The sequence below is a fragment of the Symsagittifera roscoffensis genome, unplaced genomic scaffold (assembly GCF_963678635.1).
Source record: "Symsagittifera roscoffensis unplaced genomic scaffold, txSymRosc1.1 SCAFFOLD_154, whole genome shotgun sequence".
NCBI lineage: Eukaryota > Metazoa > Xenacoelomorpha > Acoela > Convolutidae > Symsagittifera > Symsagittifera roscoffensis.
This window is the reverse complement of record NW_026971719.1, coordinates 71,317-91,140: the sequence shown is the minus strand read 5'-3', so window position 1 is coordinate 91,140 and position 19,824 is coordinate 71,317. Positions and strand designations below refer to the sequence as shown.

Sequence of the window (19,824 nt, the reverse complement as noted above, 5' to 3'; positions counted from 1 at the left end):
GGAATAATCCAGTTTTTAGAAACTTCCGATTTGAACTGGAGTATTTCTGAGAAGCACACGCCGAATTAACAAGACGGGAAACAGTTGGAGAAAAACACGAGAAAAATGCTTTTTATCGCGAGAACAAGACACGATAAGACGCTCAGCTGAAGCAGATAAGAATAAAAGAGGCTTCAGTGGGACAGCCAGAGCGGATCCGTACCCTCCCGTACCACGAGGTTGGAGGGATAACGACGTCATCTCTGAGGGGAAACGGAACTGGAGGCCCGGTGTCCAGAGACAATTATATAAGGCGTGAGACTCTTAAACGTTCTTTTAGCTGCTGTGATGCCCTGAATAGTTGAGTCAACTCCTATTTTACATAGTAATTCAGAGCATGAGTAGCTAGAGAGAAGGAAAAGTCAATCCATCACCAATGAATTTACTATATAACTGTCACTAAAAATCTAGCAAATAAAAGATTCTGAGCCGTGTTTTTAATGGTAGTCGAGTAGTCTGATAATTCGAGACCCAGCTATGTGGTTATCTTTGCATGTAACGAAAGCTGATCAAAAGTCGTTTGACTGATGGCCTAAAAGTATTAACTTTTCACTTATCCCTAAACAGACCAGAAAACTAACCGGCTAGGTCTAGACGGTAAAAAACAAGTAGGTTTAAAGTTATTGACGCCTGCCAGTCGTTAGAATGAGGTTTTTGTGCGCTCCGTCATTCGGTAATGTTCGCTCGAAGGTTACACTGGCCGGTTATTTTTAGGACGAGAAGATTGAAGCCACTTGGATGAATGACTGATTGAATAGATAGCTTTGTGGATGAATGGATGATAAGATGTTCGGGTGGCTGAAAGGATGAACGATGAGTACATTGATTGCTGCTGTATGGATGTTTGGATGCATCAATGAATGAAATAATGATTCGTCGGATGAATGGATGTATGGCTGACTTGGTAGAAAGATGGATGGATAGACTGATGCCGGTTGGATGGATTGCTGATTGGATAGATAGCTTGTGAGTGGATGAATGATAGGATATTTTGGTGACTGAAAGGCAGGAAGATGGTTACATAGATTGCTGCTGTATGGATGGTTGGATGCAACAATGGATGAAATAATGGCTCGTCGGATGAATGGATGTATGGCTGACTTGGTACTAAGATAGATGGATAGACTGATGCCGGTTGGATGGATAGCTGATTGGATAGATAGCTTTGTGGATGAATGGATGATAAGTTGTTCGGGTGGCTGAATGGATGAACGATGAGTACATAGATTGCTGCTGTATGGATGTTTGGATGCATCAATGGATAAAATAATGATTCGTCGGATGAATGGATGTATGGCTGACTTGGTAGAAGGATGGATGGATAGACTGATGCCACTTGGATGAATGACTGATTGAATAGATAGCTTTGTGGATGAATGGATGATAAGATGTTCGGGTGGCTGAAAGGATGAACGATGAGTACATTGATTGCTGCTGTATGGATGGTTGGATGCAACAATGGATGAAATAATGGCTCGTCGGATGAATGGATGTATGGCTGACTTGGTACTAAGATAGATGGATAGACTGATGCCGGTTGGATGGATAGCTGATTGGATAGATAGCTTTGTGGATGAATGGATGATAAGTTGTTCGGGTGGCTGAATGGATGAACGATGAGTACATAGATTGCTGCTGTATGGATGTTTGGATGCATCAATGGATAAAATAATGATTCGTCGGATGAATGGATGTATGGCTGACTTGGTAGAAGGATGGATGGATAGACTGATGCCGGTTGGATGGATTGCTGATTGGATAGATAGCTTTGTGGATGAATGAATGATGAGATGTTTGGGTCGCTGAAAGAATGAACGATGAGTACATAGATTGCTGCTGTATGGATGGTTAGATGGATCAAAAGATGAAATAATGGCTTGTTGGATGAAAGGATGTTTGGCTGACTGGGTAGTTAGATGGGTGGATTGACTGATGTCGGTTGGATGGGTGACTGATTGGTTAGATAGGTTTGTGGATGAATGGATGATAAGATGTTCGGGTGGCTGAAAGGATGAACGATGAGTACATTGATTGCTGCTGTATGGATGGTTAGATGGATCAAAAGATGAAATAATGGCTTGTTGGATGAAAGGATGTTTGGCTGACTGGGTAGTTAGATGGGTGGATTGACTGATGCCACTTGGATGAATGACTGATTGAATAGATAGCTTTGTGGATGAATGGATGATAAGATGTTCGGGTGGCTGAAAGGATGAACGATGAGTACATTGATTGCTGCTGTATGGATGTTTGGATGCATCAATGAATGAAATAATGATTCGTCGGATGAATGGATGTATGGCTGACTTGGTAGAAAGATGGATGGATAGACTGATGCCGGTTGGATGGATTGCTGATTGGATAGATAGCTTGTGAGTGGATGAATGATAGGATATTTTGGTGACTGAAAGGCAGGAAGATGGTTACATAGATTGCTGCTGTATGGATGGTTGGATGCAACAATGGATGAAATAATGGCTCGTCGGATGAATGGATGTATGGCTGACTTGGTACTAAGATAGATGGATAGACTGATGCCGGTTGGATGGATAGCTGATTGGATAGATAGCTTTGTGGATGAATGGATGATAAGTTGTTCGGGTGGCTGAATGGATGAACGATGAGTACATAGATTGCTGCTGTATGGATGTTTGGATGCATCAATGGATAAAATAATGATTCGTCGGATGAATGGATGTATGGCTGACTTGGTAGAAGGATGGATGGATAGACTGATGCCACTTGGATGAATGACTGATTGAATAGATAGCTTTGTGGATGAATGGATGATAAGATGTTCGGGTGGCTGAAAGGATGAACGATGAGTACATTGATTGCTGCTGTATGGATGGTTGGATGCAACAATGGATGAAATAATGGCTCGTCGGATGAATGGATGTATGGCTGACTTGGTACTAAGATAGATGGATAGACTGATGCCGGTTGGATGGATAGCTGATTGGATAGATAGCTTTGTGGATGAATGGATGATAAGTTGTTCGGGTGGCTGAATGGATGAACGATGAGTACATAGATTGCTGCTGTATGGATGTTTGGATGCATCAATGGATAAAATAATGATTCGTCGGATGAATGGATGTATGGCTGACTTGGTAGAAGGATGGATGGATAGACTGATGCCGGTTGGATGGATTGCTGATTGGATAGATAGCTTTGTGGATGAATGAATGATGAGATGTTTGGGTCGCTGAAAGAATGAACGATGAGTACATAGATTGCTGCTGTATGGATGGTTAGATGGATCAAAAGATGAAATAATGGCTTGTTGGATGAAAGGATGTTTGGCTGACTGTGTAGTTAGATGGGTGGATTGACTGATGTCGGTTGGATGGGTGACTGATTGGTTAGATAGGTTTGTGGATGGATGGATGGATGCTACGATTTTTGGGTGGCTGAAAGGATGGACGATGAGTACATAGAGTGCTGCTGGATAAATAGTTGGACGGATCAATGGTTGAATTAATGGCTCGTAGGATGAAGCAATAGTTGGTTGGCTGGCTGCAAAATTGCTTGATGGATAGATGATTGGTTGAATGGATGTTTGAAAGGTTAAATCGAGGAGTTTTTTTACCAATGGCTTGATAGAGTTATGGATATGTGGCCAGATATCTGGATGTTCGACTGGAAGTATACGCTTTGTACTTCAGCAACCTATGATTCCCTGCTCTCTTTAGGCATTACTGTATACGATATAGCTAAACTTGCAATAATATCCTATAGATAGCTGAAACATGGCAAATAAAAGACACAGGATTTTAAAGGAAGCACCAAAAACAGTCATTATCTAACGAGCATAAAATATTTAGCGTATAAAACTTTCAAACACTGTCATAAATCAAGTGGCAATCATATTGGTTTCGTTTTAAAGGCCCAAACAATAATGAAATGCATTCAGTAGAATAATAAGAAGAAATTTAAAACTTCAGTCTCAAAATTCGAAAAAAAATTGGTGAATTAAATTTTAAAAAGTAATATTTTCAAGTTTTGGTTCAACTACTCAGTTTACCACTATTATATCAAATGAATCTCCAGAGTCTAGAAGCAACTTAGCACATTTAATCATTAGGCTTTAAAAAGGTATTCAAAAAAATGAACCGAAATCTTGGATACTTATTGTTTTAACCACCTTTTTTTTCGCTAAAATCAGAGAAAAATTTACTCTTTTTACGGTGTTAATTGAACAATTTGAAAATAACATAATCCATTCATAACTTCAATTACGTACTAAACTCAATTGTTTGATTTCTGTTTGAAGCAAGATCAACTGTTTGAGAATAGCGTTTTAGTTCAAGTGCTTTGCAATTTTATTAGTTTCGAACGAAATTACAATTACGTGACTCAAGGCAACTGTTATCTTTTTGTAAGCAAGTAAAAAGGATTGATGAAAATTGTTTTTAGCTGTGAAACTGATCTAGAACCTGCTGTGCTTTGCTTCTTGTGTTATCTTGCGACAACCTATTTTTTGTTTGGTCTAATAGAATTGGTTGAACAAACTCAAGTTTTACCTGAAAATATTTGAAATTTTTTTGCTACTGGGTGTATTTTGGCCAAAGTGAATAGATTCGAGCGATTGACTGAACTTTAGTAAGTGTGATTTAGGTTTCATAAGGTTTCGTTACTTAAGTAAGGTTTCGTAATAAAAATAAACATTGAGAGTTGTGTTTGTTTGTTTTTATGAGGTAGCAGCATCAACAGAATTGTAGGTTGGTTTTATAAAAGTCAAAGATTCTAAAAATTTAAACTTTTTGCAATAAAAGAAAAAACGACTGATTGGAATGTTTTTAAATGGTCATGAGTTGTCCCATTTGCAAAAAAAAACTTTCAGCTTTGAATTATCTCTGGCAGAAATAAAAAATTTGAATTGAAACAAACCAGCCTAAAAAAGTTATTAGGGCTGCAGGTGTGTATTTTTAAGCTGTCATGATTTTCCAAATCAATTTCATACAAAGTTTCACAAAACACAAAGGCAGGGATTTCCGGTTATGCGGATTACAGATAGCGGGCAAAATTTCGGATAGCGGATAATAGCTATCCCGGCGTTTCTTGCCACTGCAATCTTCGGGATCACCTCCCGATATTAAAGTCGATATTGCTCATTTTTTAGTTAAACAAGCACAGTATTTATCAAATGAGTAGTCCTAAACCTGCTGTTAATGCACTAGCTGTGCTTGCCAAAACAATTCATTTAAAGTCTCACAAAACACACAGGCATGGTCGGTTGGTTTAGCGGTCAATAATCGTCCCGGCTAGTCTCGTCGCAGCGCTTCTCGGTAACTCCTTCCGCTTCTATAGTAAGTTTCGTTCAGCTTACACCTCAACAAGCATACTTCTGGTTCAAGTAGAGTGATTAAAAATGAAAACAAAAAGAAACAAATTTTTTTTTGCATTAGTTTTTAATTGGAATGGTTAGTTTCAATTAGTGATAACAAGCGTTCCACGAAATGTGACGTCTCCTTCTTTTCTTTCCTTGAAGCATAATTTTCCCCGATAAAAACTTTCTCAGGAAAACTTTGAACTGGAAAAAAAAGCTTGAAGGAAAAAAAGAAGGACATGAAACACTTCATTGAACGCATGTAATTACTGAATAAAAATAACCATCACACTCAAAAACCATTGGTTAGGTTTTTTGATTTTTTTGCTTTGATTTGATACCATCCTACCTGAACAAGAACCATGTTTGTTGAGGTGTAAGCTGAAACAATCTGACTTTAGCAGCGGGAGGCGTTCACAAGGAGCGTAGCGACGAGCAACGCCGGTACAACTTTAGCCCGCTAAACCAAACGACCATGGCTCTGTGTTTTTTGGGCTTTATATGAAATGTTTCGGCAAACACGGATAGCGCATTGACACACAACAGCAGGTCTAGGATAATCATTTGATAGCTAGCACGCTTCTGGAATTGAAAGTTCAACCATACAGCCTTCACCAGCGGGAGTCGTTTCCGGCGAGCGTTGCGACGAGCAACGCCGGGATAGCTAGTGCCCCTTAAATCAAACGGCCATGCCTCTGTGTTTTGCGGGACTTTTTATGAAATGTTTTGGCAAACACGGATGACACATAAACACACAACAGCAGGCTTAGGACTACTCATTTGATATATATATCGTGCTTGTTGAACTAAAAATTGATCCATAACGTCTTTTATTTTGGGAGACAATCCCGAAGAATGTTCTGGCAAGAAACACCGGAATAGCTATTGTCCGCTATTCGAACTTTTGTCCCCTATCCGTATGACCAAAAAGCGATGCCTTTGTGTTCTGTTAGACTTTGTTTGAAAAAATCTGGAAAGTCATGTTGGCTTATTAATATACATCTGCATCTTTAAAAAGTTTCTACTGTTAGGCTGGATTGTTTCGATTTAAGTTTGAAATTCTGCCAGAGATAATTCACAGCTGAATATTTTTTTTTGCAGATGGCAAAACTCATGACCATTTAAAGACGTTCCTATAATCCGTTTTGTTTTTTTCTTTTATCGCGAATCTATTATTTTTTGGAAGTTTCGACTTACATGAAATCAACCCACAATTCTATTTCTGCTGCTGAATCAAAAAAACAAACAAACACATCTCTATATGGTTATTTTCATTACGAATAAACACTGAAGTTACGAAACCTTATGAAACCTTACTGAAACTCACTAATGTTCAATTCATTAGAAGACTGCGCACCAAAACACTCAAATCAAATTACTCTGGCCAGATTACACCCATTAGCAAAAAAATTTCAATTACTTCCAGATAAAACTTGAGTTTGTTGACTCATTTCTCTTAGTGCAAGCAAAAAATAGGTTGTCGCAAGATAACACAAAAATCAAAGCACAGCAGTTCCTGGATCAATTTTACAATTTAAATTAATTTTCATCAATCTTTTTTACTTGAGTACAAAAAGATAAGAGTTGTTGCCTCGAGTCACGTAATTGTAATTTTGTAATTTTGTTCGAAACTAGTAAAACTAGAATTGCAAAGCACTTGAACTGAAAACGCTCTTATCATCTTGTTTCAAACAGAAATAAAACAGTTCAGGTTAGTTCATGGTTGAAGTTTTGATTTAATTACGATAGTTCCAAATTGTTCAATGAACCTTGCAAGATGATTAATTTTCGTTTCAGCGAAGAAAAAAATTGGATAAATCAAAAAATATCTAAGATATGGGTTCAATTATTTGCTTTAAATCTGAAATGTCATACTGCATACGGTATCGAGGCTCGCCTTCTGCGGAACAATTCATCAAGAAATTTACCCCTATTAACCTTGTTATTGCCCTTCATTACCTCTCAAATGTCAAACTATTGAGTTTGAAGGAATGAATATTTAAAAGCCTAAACATTAAATTTTCTAAGTTGTTTTCAGACTCTGGTGACTCATTTGATATAACAGTGGTAAAATGAATAGTTTATCTGAAAAATAAAAGGTTCTTTTTGAAAATTAAAATCACCTTTTTTTTAAAGTTGAGACTTAAGTTTTCAAAATTTGTCTGGTTATTTTACTGAATGCATATGACTAATGTTCTGCCTTTAAAACGAAACAATTTGTATCGTTTATGAACTCGTCGTGTTACTACAGTATTCTACCAACTATCATTTGACAAAAAAAACTGAACAACTAATTTCAATCAGAAGTTTGTCAATTTTTCAAAGCTTTTAAAAGTTTTTTTTTGGTTACCATGTAATGTATGTCAAGTGTTTGAAAAATTGTTGTGCTAATTAGTTTTTGCTTGTTTGATAACGAATGTTTTTGTTCCTTCATTCAAATGCCTGTGACAATTTTTTCCATGTTTAACCTTCTTTTTCAAAGTAAAACTGGACATAGGATCAAAATAATGCCTAAAGAGATCAGGGCAGTATGCAGTAGTGTTTTACAAAAGTTATACAACCAATCGGGCCACCTATCCTTACCTCTAACAAGCCATTCGTAAAAATCTTCCACCTATCTAACCTTTCTAGCATCCATTCAACCAGTCATCTATCCATCAAGCAACTATGCAACCAGCCAACTAACCATCGCGTCATCCTACGAGCCATTGAATCATCCATTCATCCGTTCAACGATTAATACATCAGCAATCTATGTACTCATTGTCCCTCCTTTGAGCCATCCAAAATCGTACCATCCAACCATCCATCCACAAAACTATCTATCCAATCAGTCACCCATCCAACCGGCATCAGTAGATCCACCCATCTAACTACCCAGTCACCCAAACATCCATTCATCCAACAAGCCATTATTGCTCCTTTTGATCCATCTTACCATCCATACCATACGTCCAACAATCAGTTGGTTTCTCGTCCACCAAGCTATCCATCCATTCAGACAGCTAAGAATCCAGTAGCTGATCCATCCAGCTAACTATTTAGCCATTCAACCACGTATGTTTCAACCCAGCAAACCATACATCCTGTCATCCATCTCCTTCATGCCAACTCTCCATTCAGTCATTTATCAAGATACTCAGCCGAGAGTTTGTCCATCCTGCCAATCAACCATCTAGCTGTGCATCATCTAGCCAACCATTGTCCATCCAGCAAGTGATCGTCCAATTATCTTTTTATTCATTAATCTATCAGTCTTCGATCAGTCCAACAATCCAATTATCCATCCAAACATCGATTCCTTCATTTATCTAACCAACACTCCATCCACAAAAATCAACTTATCAAGCTATCCATACATCATTAGGCCATCCATCTATCATAAAAATATACATCCATCAAGCCATCCTTCAACCCTCAATTATCCAAGCGTATTTGAAGCCATTACACATCTAACTAACCAGCTATTCATCAGTCTGATCGATCCTGCTATCCGGCTATTTAACCATCTGTTCATCTAACCGTCCATTCAACTGTTCATACCTTCAGCCATTCATTCATCCAATCATATTTTGACCCAACCAGCCACTCATCAAACCGTCCATTAATTCAGCCATCATTCCGTTGGTAGATCTAGCTATCCCTCCGTACATCTTTCTAACCAACACACCATTTAAAATTTCAACTTTCTTTTTATTGAAATAAAGGTGTCACTACACATAGATATGGTTATTTATAAACAAAATTGGCTTAATCCCTGACTTTTCAAATTATCTATCAATACTGCCGTTTTTGGATTTAGGTACTTTACAGGAATTGAAATATCTTTTTGTTACTAAAAACATTGATACTTTCAACATCTAATTGAATAATGGGATTGTGTATTTAGAAACTTAAAAAAGTGTGTGTCTAGGTTTTTATACAGATATATAAGAAAGTAGGTAGGAAAGGATCTCTTTGAGTATCTAGGTAAAGTAGTAATCTAGCAGGTAACTAAGTAGGTAGAGGTATATAGATTGAAGTGAACTTAGATTAAACTAAGTAAAAATAAAGAGAAGTAATTTAAAGTAAAATTAGGTAAGTAAATAGAGTAATTTTATGTGAAAAAGTTAAGAAACAAAGCTTAAGTACAGTCAAGTACAGAAGTTAAGAAAGCAAAACTAAGTAAAGAAATATTTGAAAAGGAATTGAAGTTATCTCAACTAAACTAGAATGAAGTATTGCTAAGTAAGTTAGGTAAACTAAACTAAAAAAAAGTAAAATAGTGTGAAGTGAGGCAAAGAGAAGATAAAGTAAAAAAAAAATAGGATAAAGTAAAATCAGTAAACTTTTTGTGAGTTTAGGTGAATACAGTAAAAAAAAATAAGAAAAGTAAAATTAGAAAAAGTAAAGTCAAGCAAAGTAAAGTGAACAAAAGAAAAAAAGTATTGCAAGGTACGTATAAGAGTGTATTGCTAAAGTGAAGTAAGTAAGCTTAAGTGAAGTAAAGAAGAGAAGTTCAGTAAAAAATGATTAAATAGGTAAATAAAAAATAAGTTAAGCAAAATAGGCTTAACTTAATTAGCTTTATGTAAAGTAAGTAAAACAGATAAGAAGTAATTAAGAAAGTAAGTATTTAAGCAAGATAAGTAAGTAAGTAAGTAAGTAAGTGAATGATTCAGTAAATTAATAATAAAGTAAGTCAGTAGTGTGTAGGTGAGTGAGTGAAAAAGCAAGTAGGCAAGTAAATATGTAAAAAAGTAAGTAAGTGTGTAAATAAGTAAATAGGTAAGTTGAAAGTAAGTAATTCAGAAAGTGAATCAGTGAGTAGGTGGGCAAGAAGTAGACAAGTAGGTGGACGATTAAGTAAATTAGTAATTTGGTAAGTCATTAGTATGTGAGTGAGTGAGTAAAAAGTAAGCAACTAAGTAAATAAATAGAAAAGTCCTTAGGTGAATAAGTAAGTGAGTAAGTAATTAATTAAGTAAAGAGTAGAGAATTCAGAAAATTTGTCAATAGGTAAGTAAATGAATAAGTGAGCAAGAAGTAAAAAGATAAGTAAGTATATAAGTAAGTAAGTAAGTAAGTGAGAAAGTAGGCAAGTAAGTAAGTAAGTAAATAAGTAAGTAAGGAAGTAAGCAAGTAAGTAAGTAAGTAAATAAGTAAGTAAGTAAGCAAATAAGTAAGTAAGTAAGTAAGCAAGCGAGTAAGTAAGTAAGTAAGTAAGTAAGTAGGTAATTAAGTGAGTAAGAAAGTAAGTAAGTAAGTAAGTAAGTAAGTAAGTAAGTAAGTAAGTAAGTAAGTAAGTAAGTGAGTAGATGATTCGGTAAAGTAAACGAAAAAAAGATGAAGTAAGCAAAAATAAAAAAAGTAAAAGATAACCCAAAATTCAGTAAAAACAACAAAATAAAGTTATTTAGGTGATGTTGAGTAAAATTTAGTCCTGTAGTGAAAGAAAAGTGAATTAATAAAAGAAGTAAGATTAGACAATATAAACTAATGTATCCAAGTATGTGTGTATGTTTGTATGCATGTATGTTAAATGTATCTATGTTAGCATGTAGGCAAAAAGTAAGTTAGTAAGTCAGCCAAGGAGTAAGTATTAAATTAAGTTTCTTTATTATAAGTAATGTGAGGTAAAGTAAAAAACTTAAATAAATTGAGTGGAATAAAATGAAACAGAGTAAATTAAAGCATGTAGAAGCATGAAAGTAATCAAGTACGTTCAAGGGAAAGCAAAATTGAAAAGAGGTTGATTCAAAAGTGAATGAAAAAACAAAGTTAAAAGTTAGGTAGAATAAGTAAATTAAGTTCGGAAATATCTGAAAAAAAGTAAATACAGGATAAGCAACACAGAAAATAATTAGGTAATCAAATCAGTTAGTAAATGATAAATAGGCAATTAGGAAAGTCAGCAAGTACTCCTTGAATTACTGCGCGGCTCAGTTGAATGCTATTCAAACCGTGAAACCAATCTCAAGGCCATTAACTAAAAAGAGACTGCTGAAAATTTGCTGATAGCCCTCAAAGTTCCAATTAATATTCTGGCAGCAGAGAATTAAATTTACTCGAGATCGATGTTTTGTGGTCATATTAGGGTATGTGATCATATTCGGGTATGGTCAATTAGGGTATGAAACTCCTGGGAAATCCATAACAATACGTTGGACACTCCTGAGCAAATTATATTTCAATCCTGCTGCATCTTGCAAAAAAAGCGTAAAATCATGAAAAACTTGTAGTCGTTCAAATGTTTTTCTAAGGAACAATTTTCGATACCAATTAAGTCGCCATAACGTCTCACTTAATTAAAACGTCGCAAATAATTTTATTGGAGCTTACAAAAGCTGAGAAAAGGCTAGAACAAGTTTCTTCGCCTAAATTTGTCATTATATGTTTGTATAAAAGAAGTATACCTTTCTTAATTTTTTTCTAAATCAAACGGAGCAACTCGATGTTTCCCACTTTCACTGTTTTTTCCACGCCTCTTCAACCTGCTAGAAGTCAGCCAGTGGAGATAAGAAGATACCTAGCATATAATTTAAGACTTGTCTAGCTTCCGGCGGTAAATAACCAAATGAACTGCCGGAAACACTTTTGTTTTGTAAAATTGCACCAAATTTTTGCAAAGAGCTCGGTGCATTTTTTCATATTAGTTTTCCCGTTTACTTTTTCCACTCGTCCTTTCCCTATTGATACTTCCATTCACTTCTCGAGAAACACGGCATATTGTTCCTCCCCGGCTTTGATTTTTGATTTTTTTTGTGGTTGAAAACCCTCTAAATTATGTAAGTTGATTATCAATACCTTCAGTACAGCAAGTTCCCTCTTCTTTCGTTTTTCTCATTTCAAAATTTGACAAATTTATTATTTGCTATAATTTGCCCAGAAACGGCCGCCGCCTTTAGAGAGTGATTTCAATTTAATGCTTTTTTAACACAAAAAAAAGCACAAGTTGGGGAAATAAATTACTGCTGCAACAGTTAAGCTACGCTGCCAAAATCGCTGGCAAAAGTTTTTATTATTTACCATAGAAGCCAATTCCTTTTTCACTAACAAATTTCAACTAGGTCGAAGATAATTCGCCCGAAACAATTATAACAGTTATAATGGTTCATATAACTAACCAGAATCAATAATTAGGACCCCAAAAGTTGGAATTAGAAGGAATTTTGTAAACAAATTTATAACAGGGCCCTCCTTAGGATCCGGTACACAATAAAATACAATTTAGTGTCTAATTGAGTTACACACGATCAATTTTTACCAGAATTAAATCTGTATAAAAGTCTGTTATAATCGATTGCAATCTTTTTTGGCCAATTTTGAACAATAATGGATACTTTATGACAATATTTAGACAACTTTTTTCCATCATAATTGATTTTTAACCAAAAAAATCTGTTGCGGGAGTATTGAAACTGATTCATTCTAGCTTTAAAAACTTTTCTGTAAATTTGATGCTGTTAAGTAATGTTCATCTCTATCTTATTTTATTCAGACTTTGTATATTTTGTATACAGATTAGGTACATATTGATTTTAAAAAATCATATACGGATTGGATTATATACAGCTTGTTATCCGATTAGAAAGATTATTTAGCGTATATATGCAGACTTTTGCATTTAATTCGACAATCAGCTTTCTTCTTAACTCTTTTTATGAAAAATACAACTAGCAACCGAAATTGATATGTAAAACTCATAGAATTTACCATTCAGTTATTTGGCATGGATCTTTACCATCGACAAAATTCACCTAAAATGACTTTCAAATCAGATTCAGTTGCGGTTTTAGTCAAAGTGGTCTGTTTCACAGAATCTGTTACCTTTCTCAACAACTTAAAAAGGAGACACGTGTTTTTACCTCGCTTTTCCTCTTCTTCTCTCAACTTCTTTAATATCGGATCCCACTTCTTGAGCTCTTCATCTTTTTTTTTCAAGTCCACCTCCAGCCGAGAGCATTTTCTTACCAACTCGTCCAGCTCTTTTTTACTAAAACGTTTTTTCATCGAATAAAGATAATGTTAGAAGCCAAAATTTGACGTTAACGAAGAAAAAACCGTATTTCATTTTTAAAGCATTAAACTAAACTTTTTTCTGTCTACCAGCGTTGACCAAAAGGGCTAGTCATACAATTTTCATATATGGAAAAATGCTAATCATACCTTTTTGATGCAATTCCATAAGTACAGAAAAATGCATGAAAGGTCTATGATCAGTGTTTTTTTATATATGAACACTGTACGGTTAGCATTTTTCCTTAAACCAAAAATTATTGGTTTTTTACCTTTTACTTTCTCAATATTTTTGTTGTGTTCGTAACCAAACATGAATGACATAAATCTTGGTTACTCAAACGTAGTAACCAAAGGTTTGGCCGTCACGCAGTAAAAATGCATTGGAAACTGCCTGAAATTTTATAATTCTGTCTCACACAAATAAAATAACGAAAGTAACGAACTTTTGAATTTTGGCGAAAATTTTCAAAAATTATTATTTCCAAAATTTATATTTTTAAATTACCAGACATTGATCAAGGCATACAGAAACGTGTCATACATAAAAAAGAGGAATTTTAAGCGTTTTTGAAAAAAAAATTCTGAAGAGATAAGGAAAAAAAATCCAATATTAGTATATCCAGGACTACGTTATACACGCAAAAAAAATAAATTTTGCAAGCAAATTTCCTTTCCAAAAATAATTGTTTGAGTACAAAAATCATTTTGCGGTTGAACAAAATGACAAAAAAAATTTGGGGGCAATTTATGGAAATTGTATGATTAGCATTTTTTTGACAAAAATTTTTGTTTTTTATTTAGTACGATACACAGAATTTTATGCTAAAACAAAAAAAAAGTTGTTCGAAATTTCAATGACACCATTTAGTCAGAATGTATGAAATTTGTATGACTAGTATTTTTGCAAAGACGTAGTTTATGAAATTGTATGATTAGCATTTTTGGTCTATGGAGGTCAACCCGGGCAGTTTTTGTCAGTATTTTTCAATCAATTGGGTAGTTTGTTCTGCAAAAGGCAAATGGTTTTTCTTAACTATCAGTTTTTGTCAAGTTTTTTGTATAATTTCTCCTAGGATTACCAGGGCTTCATTTGTCATCAGTTTTTTTTGCAAAATTCATGGAGAGAAGAGTATGGACTACCTGATAATGGGACTATTTTGACAACTACATTTCATAAAGGATAAATTTATCGTATTGTCTTATCAAAGCTTAAGCCGCAAAAAAACCAATCCAATTCAAATTAAATTCAAGCAAGAAAAACTTTTCAAGTAATTTTCAGAAAAAAATAAAAGTGAAAAATTTTCATAAAAAATGAAAAACAGAGAGCCAGGCTCTTTATAATTTCCACCCACACTTGCCAATTTTCTTTAACACGTTTTTCATTGTCCGATTGTTATGAAAAAGGCATGCGGCCAGGTTAGGCCAAGACAAGCATATTTGGTTTTGATACTAAGATACTTTGGTTTCCGCAAAAAAAATGACCATCATGCGATGTGGCGAAGAAAGAAAAAGAGCCGAAATTGAGAGCTTTAAACTGAGAGGAGTAGTTTTGTTATTTTGACTTTTGAAAAAGAGTCGCACGACCTTTTCGCTGGGTTTTTTTCTCCAGAAGAAAGTTTTGACGTTATGACAAGCATTTTTGACGGTTTTATTGATATCATGGAAAACGATTAAACTCAAGAGGTCGTTATTATTTCGCTGGCCCGCACTTTTGCGTTGTTAAAAGGGTTTGAAAAAAAAGCAATTTGGCCGATTTGGGATATTCAACGCAAAATAAATTTCTTGCAATCAAAATTGGAGGGGCAGATGGATAATAAATCAATGAGAATTGAAGCATATAGTTTCTTCGATTTGTAAGACATTTTCGTACAAGGTTCACCACGATCATTACGGGACCAAACTGTGCACTGGATAATTGCAGAATTTGTCAACTGGTGGTCGCTGAAATCCAGAGACAAAACTTTAAACAGAAGCCAATATGTAAGTGGATTCCATTCACAAATCTTCCGTGGATTTCACGTACAACTATCTCTAACGTAGTTTTTGTCGGCTTATTAGTTTTGCTGGGGATTCTCAACCAGCGAAGTTTACTAAGTTTTACGGAGTTTGCAAATGTATCAGTCCCGCAAAATGTAGACGTATTCCTCGAAATTTAAATGAATTCCGCAGTTTGTTTGTTACACTTAACTAAGCTCGTTTGTAAACAAATAATATATGAGGTTAAAATATTATCTAGCAAATGCGGAAATTAAAAGCAAGGAGTTAGCCGTTGTCAGTGAAATCCACGAACAACTATTGCATCATTGGCTATCTGAAATCGCTGATGTAGTTCCTAAAAGTTTTCAGCTATTAGTTTTTGAGATGGAAATTGGGAAACGCACCGAATCGGTAAAATAACTTTTTTGGATTAGCATTAAACATTTATTGCGCCAACGGGGTACTGCAGGTACAAAAATCTTTTGGAAATTTTGGTATCAAAGTGTAATTAGTCATTTCATTCTATAACCTGAAACTGTGTTTAGATTTTAATCACTTTGTCTGATTTATTAAAATTCAACATAGATACCCAGCTGCTGTACCACAGCTTTCAGCCGAAATCCTGAAACTCAAGTTGCAGTTCAACGTTTGGATCTGATCCTGCAATTTTTGATTTCTACTAGGAGAAATGTCGTGCGTGCTGGAAAAAGTACCCTTTATACTATTTTAGTCGGTACGATTACTGGTAAAAAAAAACGAATTTAATTTGAAAACGTCTTTTTTTATGTTAATTCTCTCGTCAATTAATTTTCAAATTCTGCTATCAGTTTTCGGATTCCGCTAGCCACTTGCGATTTCTGCTCAGAGTTGCAAGTTAAACGAGAGAACAATTTTACTTTTCATTTGTTCTGGTCTTTTGCGGATTCAACAACCTGTTGCAAATTCCGCAAAAAATATTACAGATTTTGCAAAACGAGCTAATTTTGAGACAATTTTGAGCAATACTGTGTGTTTTAGCTATTTGATCGTGAAAACCGAAACAACGGAGTTCAAAGAAAAAACTAGCGTTTTTACTAATTTCGCGTTAATTATGAGTTTAGTCTGTTTTGAAATCCGCTTGCAGTTTGACAAATACAGTTTGAAACTTTAACTTAAATTGTGAGAAGAAAAAAAGGGACGTTTCTTATTTCCTTGTTTTTATTCTTTTTAATGGACGTTAAAATGAGGGAAAAAAATCAACGCTTCGCCCTGACACGAAAAGTATTGTTCATTTGTAGTTTTTTCTAACACGCTGGACCTGGATATCAAAAAATCACTGTAAAAACTGTTTTTGAATTTTAACAATCTAATTCAGAAATAGTTTCACATCAACAATTTTTTGCCAAAACAGCGGCTTACTTCATGAAATGACGCTTGGAGAAACAGACAACAGGCGTGTCATCCATTTTACCGCCTGACTTAGGATATTTCCTTATTTTTTTCATGAATTCGTTAATTACGTTTCCTTCGAGGATCAGTCGCGCAAAAATGTACTAAGATCAACAACTACACAGTGTGAGTCCAATTTCATAAAAAATTCAGAGCAAAAACTTAGAAAGTTTGAGTTTTGTCTCTTTTGCTCTTTTGCCCCCATTTTGCTCTTTTGCCCCCATTTTGCAATTTAAATTTCCTTCTTCGAAAGCAACGTTAACTGTTTTTGCCTATTTTTTTGTCAAAAAAACATATCAATCTGAAAAACACACCTCCTTGTAAATTCGCTGTTTTTGTTTATTTACTATTTTCATTAATTAATTAATTAATTTTCATTAATGTGAGAGCTTGTGTCACGTCGTGTTCTTCAGTCATAAAATCGGAATCTGCAGATGATATATTATGCAAGAATGACTAATTGAAGACGAATTATTCCGTCTTTTTCTGCGCACATTTTCAATACAGAGGTAATGCGGAGTCTCGCATTATTTGCAATAAAACGCCAATAAAAAAGGTTTTACTACTTAAATAAAAGAGAGACGTGAAAATTTTTTTGAAACTGCTTTTTTATCAATCACATAAAAATGAAAGAACGACACTTGTGCAAACCAAAATCTCCCACCTGGATCTCTCATTTGAAGCCTTTATTTCGGATTTAAGGGTATTTTCTTTTGGTAAAAATATTCCTAAAAACGGTCAAATGTTCAAAAAACTAATTTGCATCTGAATCATACCTTGTTGTATCAAACTGTTTGGCCGCAAAAGCTTATGCATAAGGTATTCACATAAGCTATAATTTCTATGAATCTATCTACTAAAGGCAAAATCTCAAGATTTGACTGGAGTGTACTACAGAAAAGTCAATGAGTTTCAAACAAACGGTCAAAACTGAAAAAAATTAGACCTTTCCGTGAACTTTAAATTTTTGTGTTAAAAATATTGAGCAAAACCGCACATGCAGAAGAGTTTCCGACAAAGCGGTCTTTAGGTAGAATCCAAAACCTTAGATTTGGGCATGTTTTTTTTGAATAAAAAAAACAAGAGACGTAAATTTTACGGATGAAAAAGAGCGTAACCGCTTATGCAGTGGTGCTTCTTACGACCCTTTTTGTCCATTGAACCCGAAACGTCAGGTTGGATGAGCGATTTTTGAGAAAACGAAAAAAATCCGAAGATATGGTTCAAATATTCCGTCACAGATTTTTTTGAAGGCTGTAGACAGAAAAGTAATGAACAAAGATATTGGGGAAGAACCCAGGCAACCATCGGATTTGATGGTCATTGCATTGGTACGCCTCTTCTTTAAAATTGGCAGAGATGTTATCTACGGAAATAAAATTATTGACAAAAGTGAAGAAACTTTCTAAAGCATCTCAAAAAAGCAAGTATAAAAAACCTAAACCAATACACTTTCATAATACTTGGTTTTTTGAACAAGACTTTCTGGCAATCGAAACCTAAAAAAAAAAAATAAGTTAACTAAGCTGAAACCATACAAGTCTGAACATTTTATTCGGAAAAAAACTCGAGAAAAAAATTTCAAAATCAGACGCGGAAAAATGACAAATTGCAAATGTTTCAATTGAAATAGAAAAAAGTGAAAAAGAAAACAGAAAATGAACTGACGTAAGCTAGGCAGGAAACCACAAATACGAAAAAAAACATCTTTTTTTCAATAATTGTATTTGAAAAAAAATTACCTCACAAAACGTGCTCTACCTATATATTTATTCTGGATTGCGCTAGTTTCATTTGAATTTTCAAGAAAACGAGCATTTCATGAAATTACCTTTCCAAGGGAATTGAACATTCTGTGAACAAAGATATATAGGGAAAAAAGTCTAGAACCCGGTTGCAACAGCCTTGATTATCACAAGGGTACAAACTTATATCTAGACGTCAATTATACCTTAAAAAAACGTTTTCTTCTGAACATGTCTTGAAATGTATCACTCCACCTTCGAAGGACAAATTGTTTATATTTGCTCTAATAATTCCACATTGACTTCTGGTTATCTGTAGTAGGTAGGAATTGATAGACATTTCCTAAATATTGGAACCTGATCTAAACTACATTTTATGATTGGATAATTTAGATATTTTACCAATGTAAAGTATTTAATATTAACCAATCATGATCCATCTAACTAACAACCCACTTATTTGTAAGTGCTGAAGTTACTTGTAATTTCAGCACCAGAGAGATTTGAATTTAACTTAGAAATTAGTTGGACTCTCCCGAGCACTTCAGCAGCCGCAATAAACCAGTATACCCTAGATCTATTGAGCCTAGCAGAGACTAGTTAAACAACCTGAGACTAGATAGTATAAGAGTAAGATTAGGATCGGTATTAGACTAAGAAGTTGCACGAATCTATCCGGCCGAAAATAAGATAGCGTGACGAGCAGACGGTGTACCCTATCCGAAATTACTCTATGAGTTAACCAACTCGGTCCTAACTCATCTGGTGCGACCATAAGTCTCGAACAAGACCTTAATAGCTTAGAATTAACCAAAATAGATTAGAAATTAGACAAAAAACATTTAAAAAATGTTATACGACAATAATTTAATCGAAATGTCTCTACGACTCAATAGATCAGAGCCAATATTCCGAACCATAACAGAACTACCCGGAATTGGAAGAAGACCTCGAACCAGCGACGACATACGACAAAGTAGAAACTTGCCATATAGCTATATGATAGTTAGACAAAAACCAGAACAAACTTTTATATTTAGAATACTACTGGCAATGAATTTAGATTTTCATTTGCAAACATAAAACCTTGAAGTTAATCTTCAAAATCATTTCAGGCGCTAAACAAAATTACTAATATACAATAACGATTGATAAAAAGATCTAAGATCGTTTTCCTAAAACTCTGCAGTAATATACAAAACATGTTTGAAAATATTTTTTGAAAAATAAAAATAAAAATTAGTAGCATGACAATAAATGGTTAGTAATCATAAATCATCCTGTTGTTCCAGCTCCATCACC

At 34.6% G+C, this 19,824-nt stretch overlaps 1 protein-coding gene across 1 annotated transcript in view; it reads right to left on the bottom strand.

Moving 5' to 3' along the window:
• Nucleotides 1-236: 236 nt before the first annotated feature.
• The window catches only part of LOC134856667 (uncharacterized), an 86,282-nt gene continuing 66,694 nt past the window's right edge, over nt 237-19,824 (bottom strand). The window contains exons 3-4 of the mRNA XM_063872939.1: nt 13,181-13,346; nt 237-332 (exon numbers count right to left, since the gene is read on the bottom strand). Coding sequence (XP_063729009.1) covers nt 237-332; nt 13,181-13,346 — 262 coding nt within the window. The remainder of the gene's footprint in view (nt 333-13,180; nt 13,347-19,824) is intronic.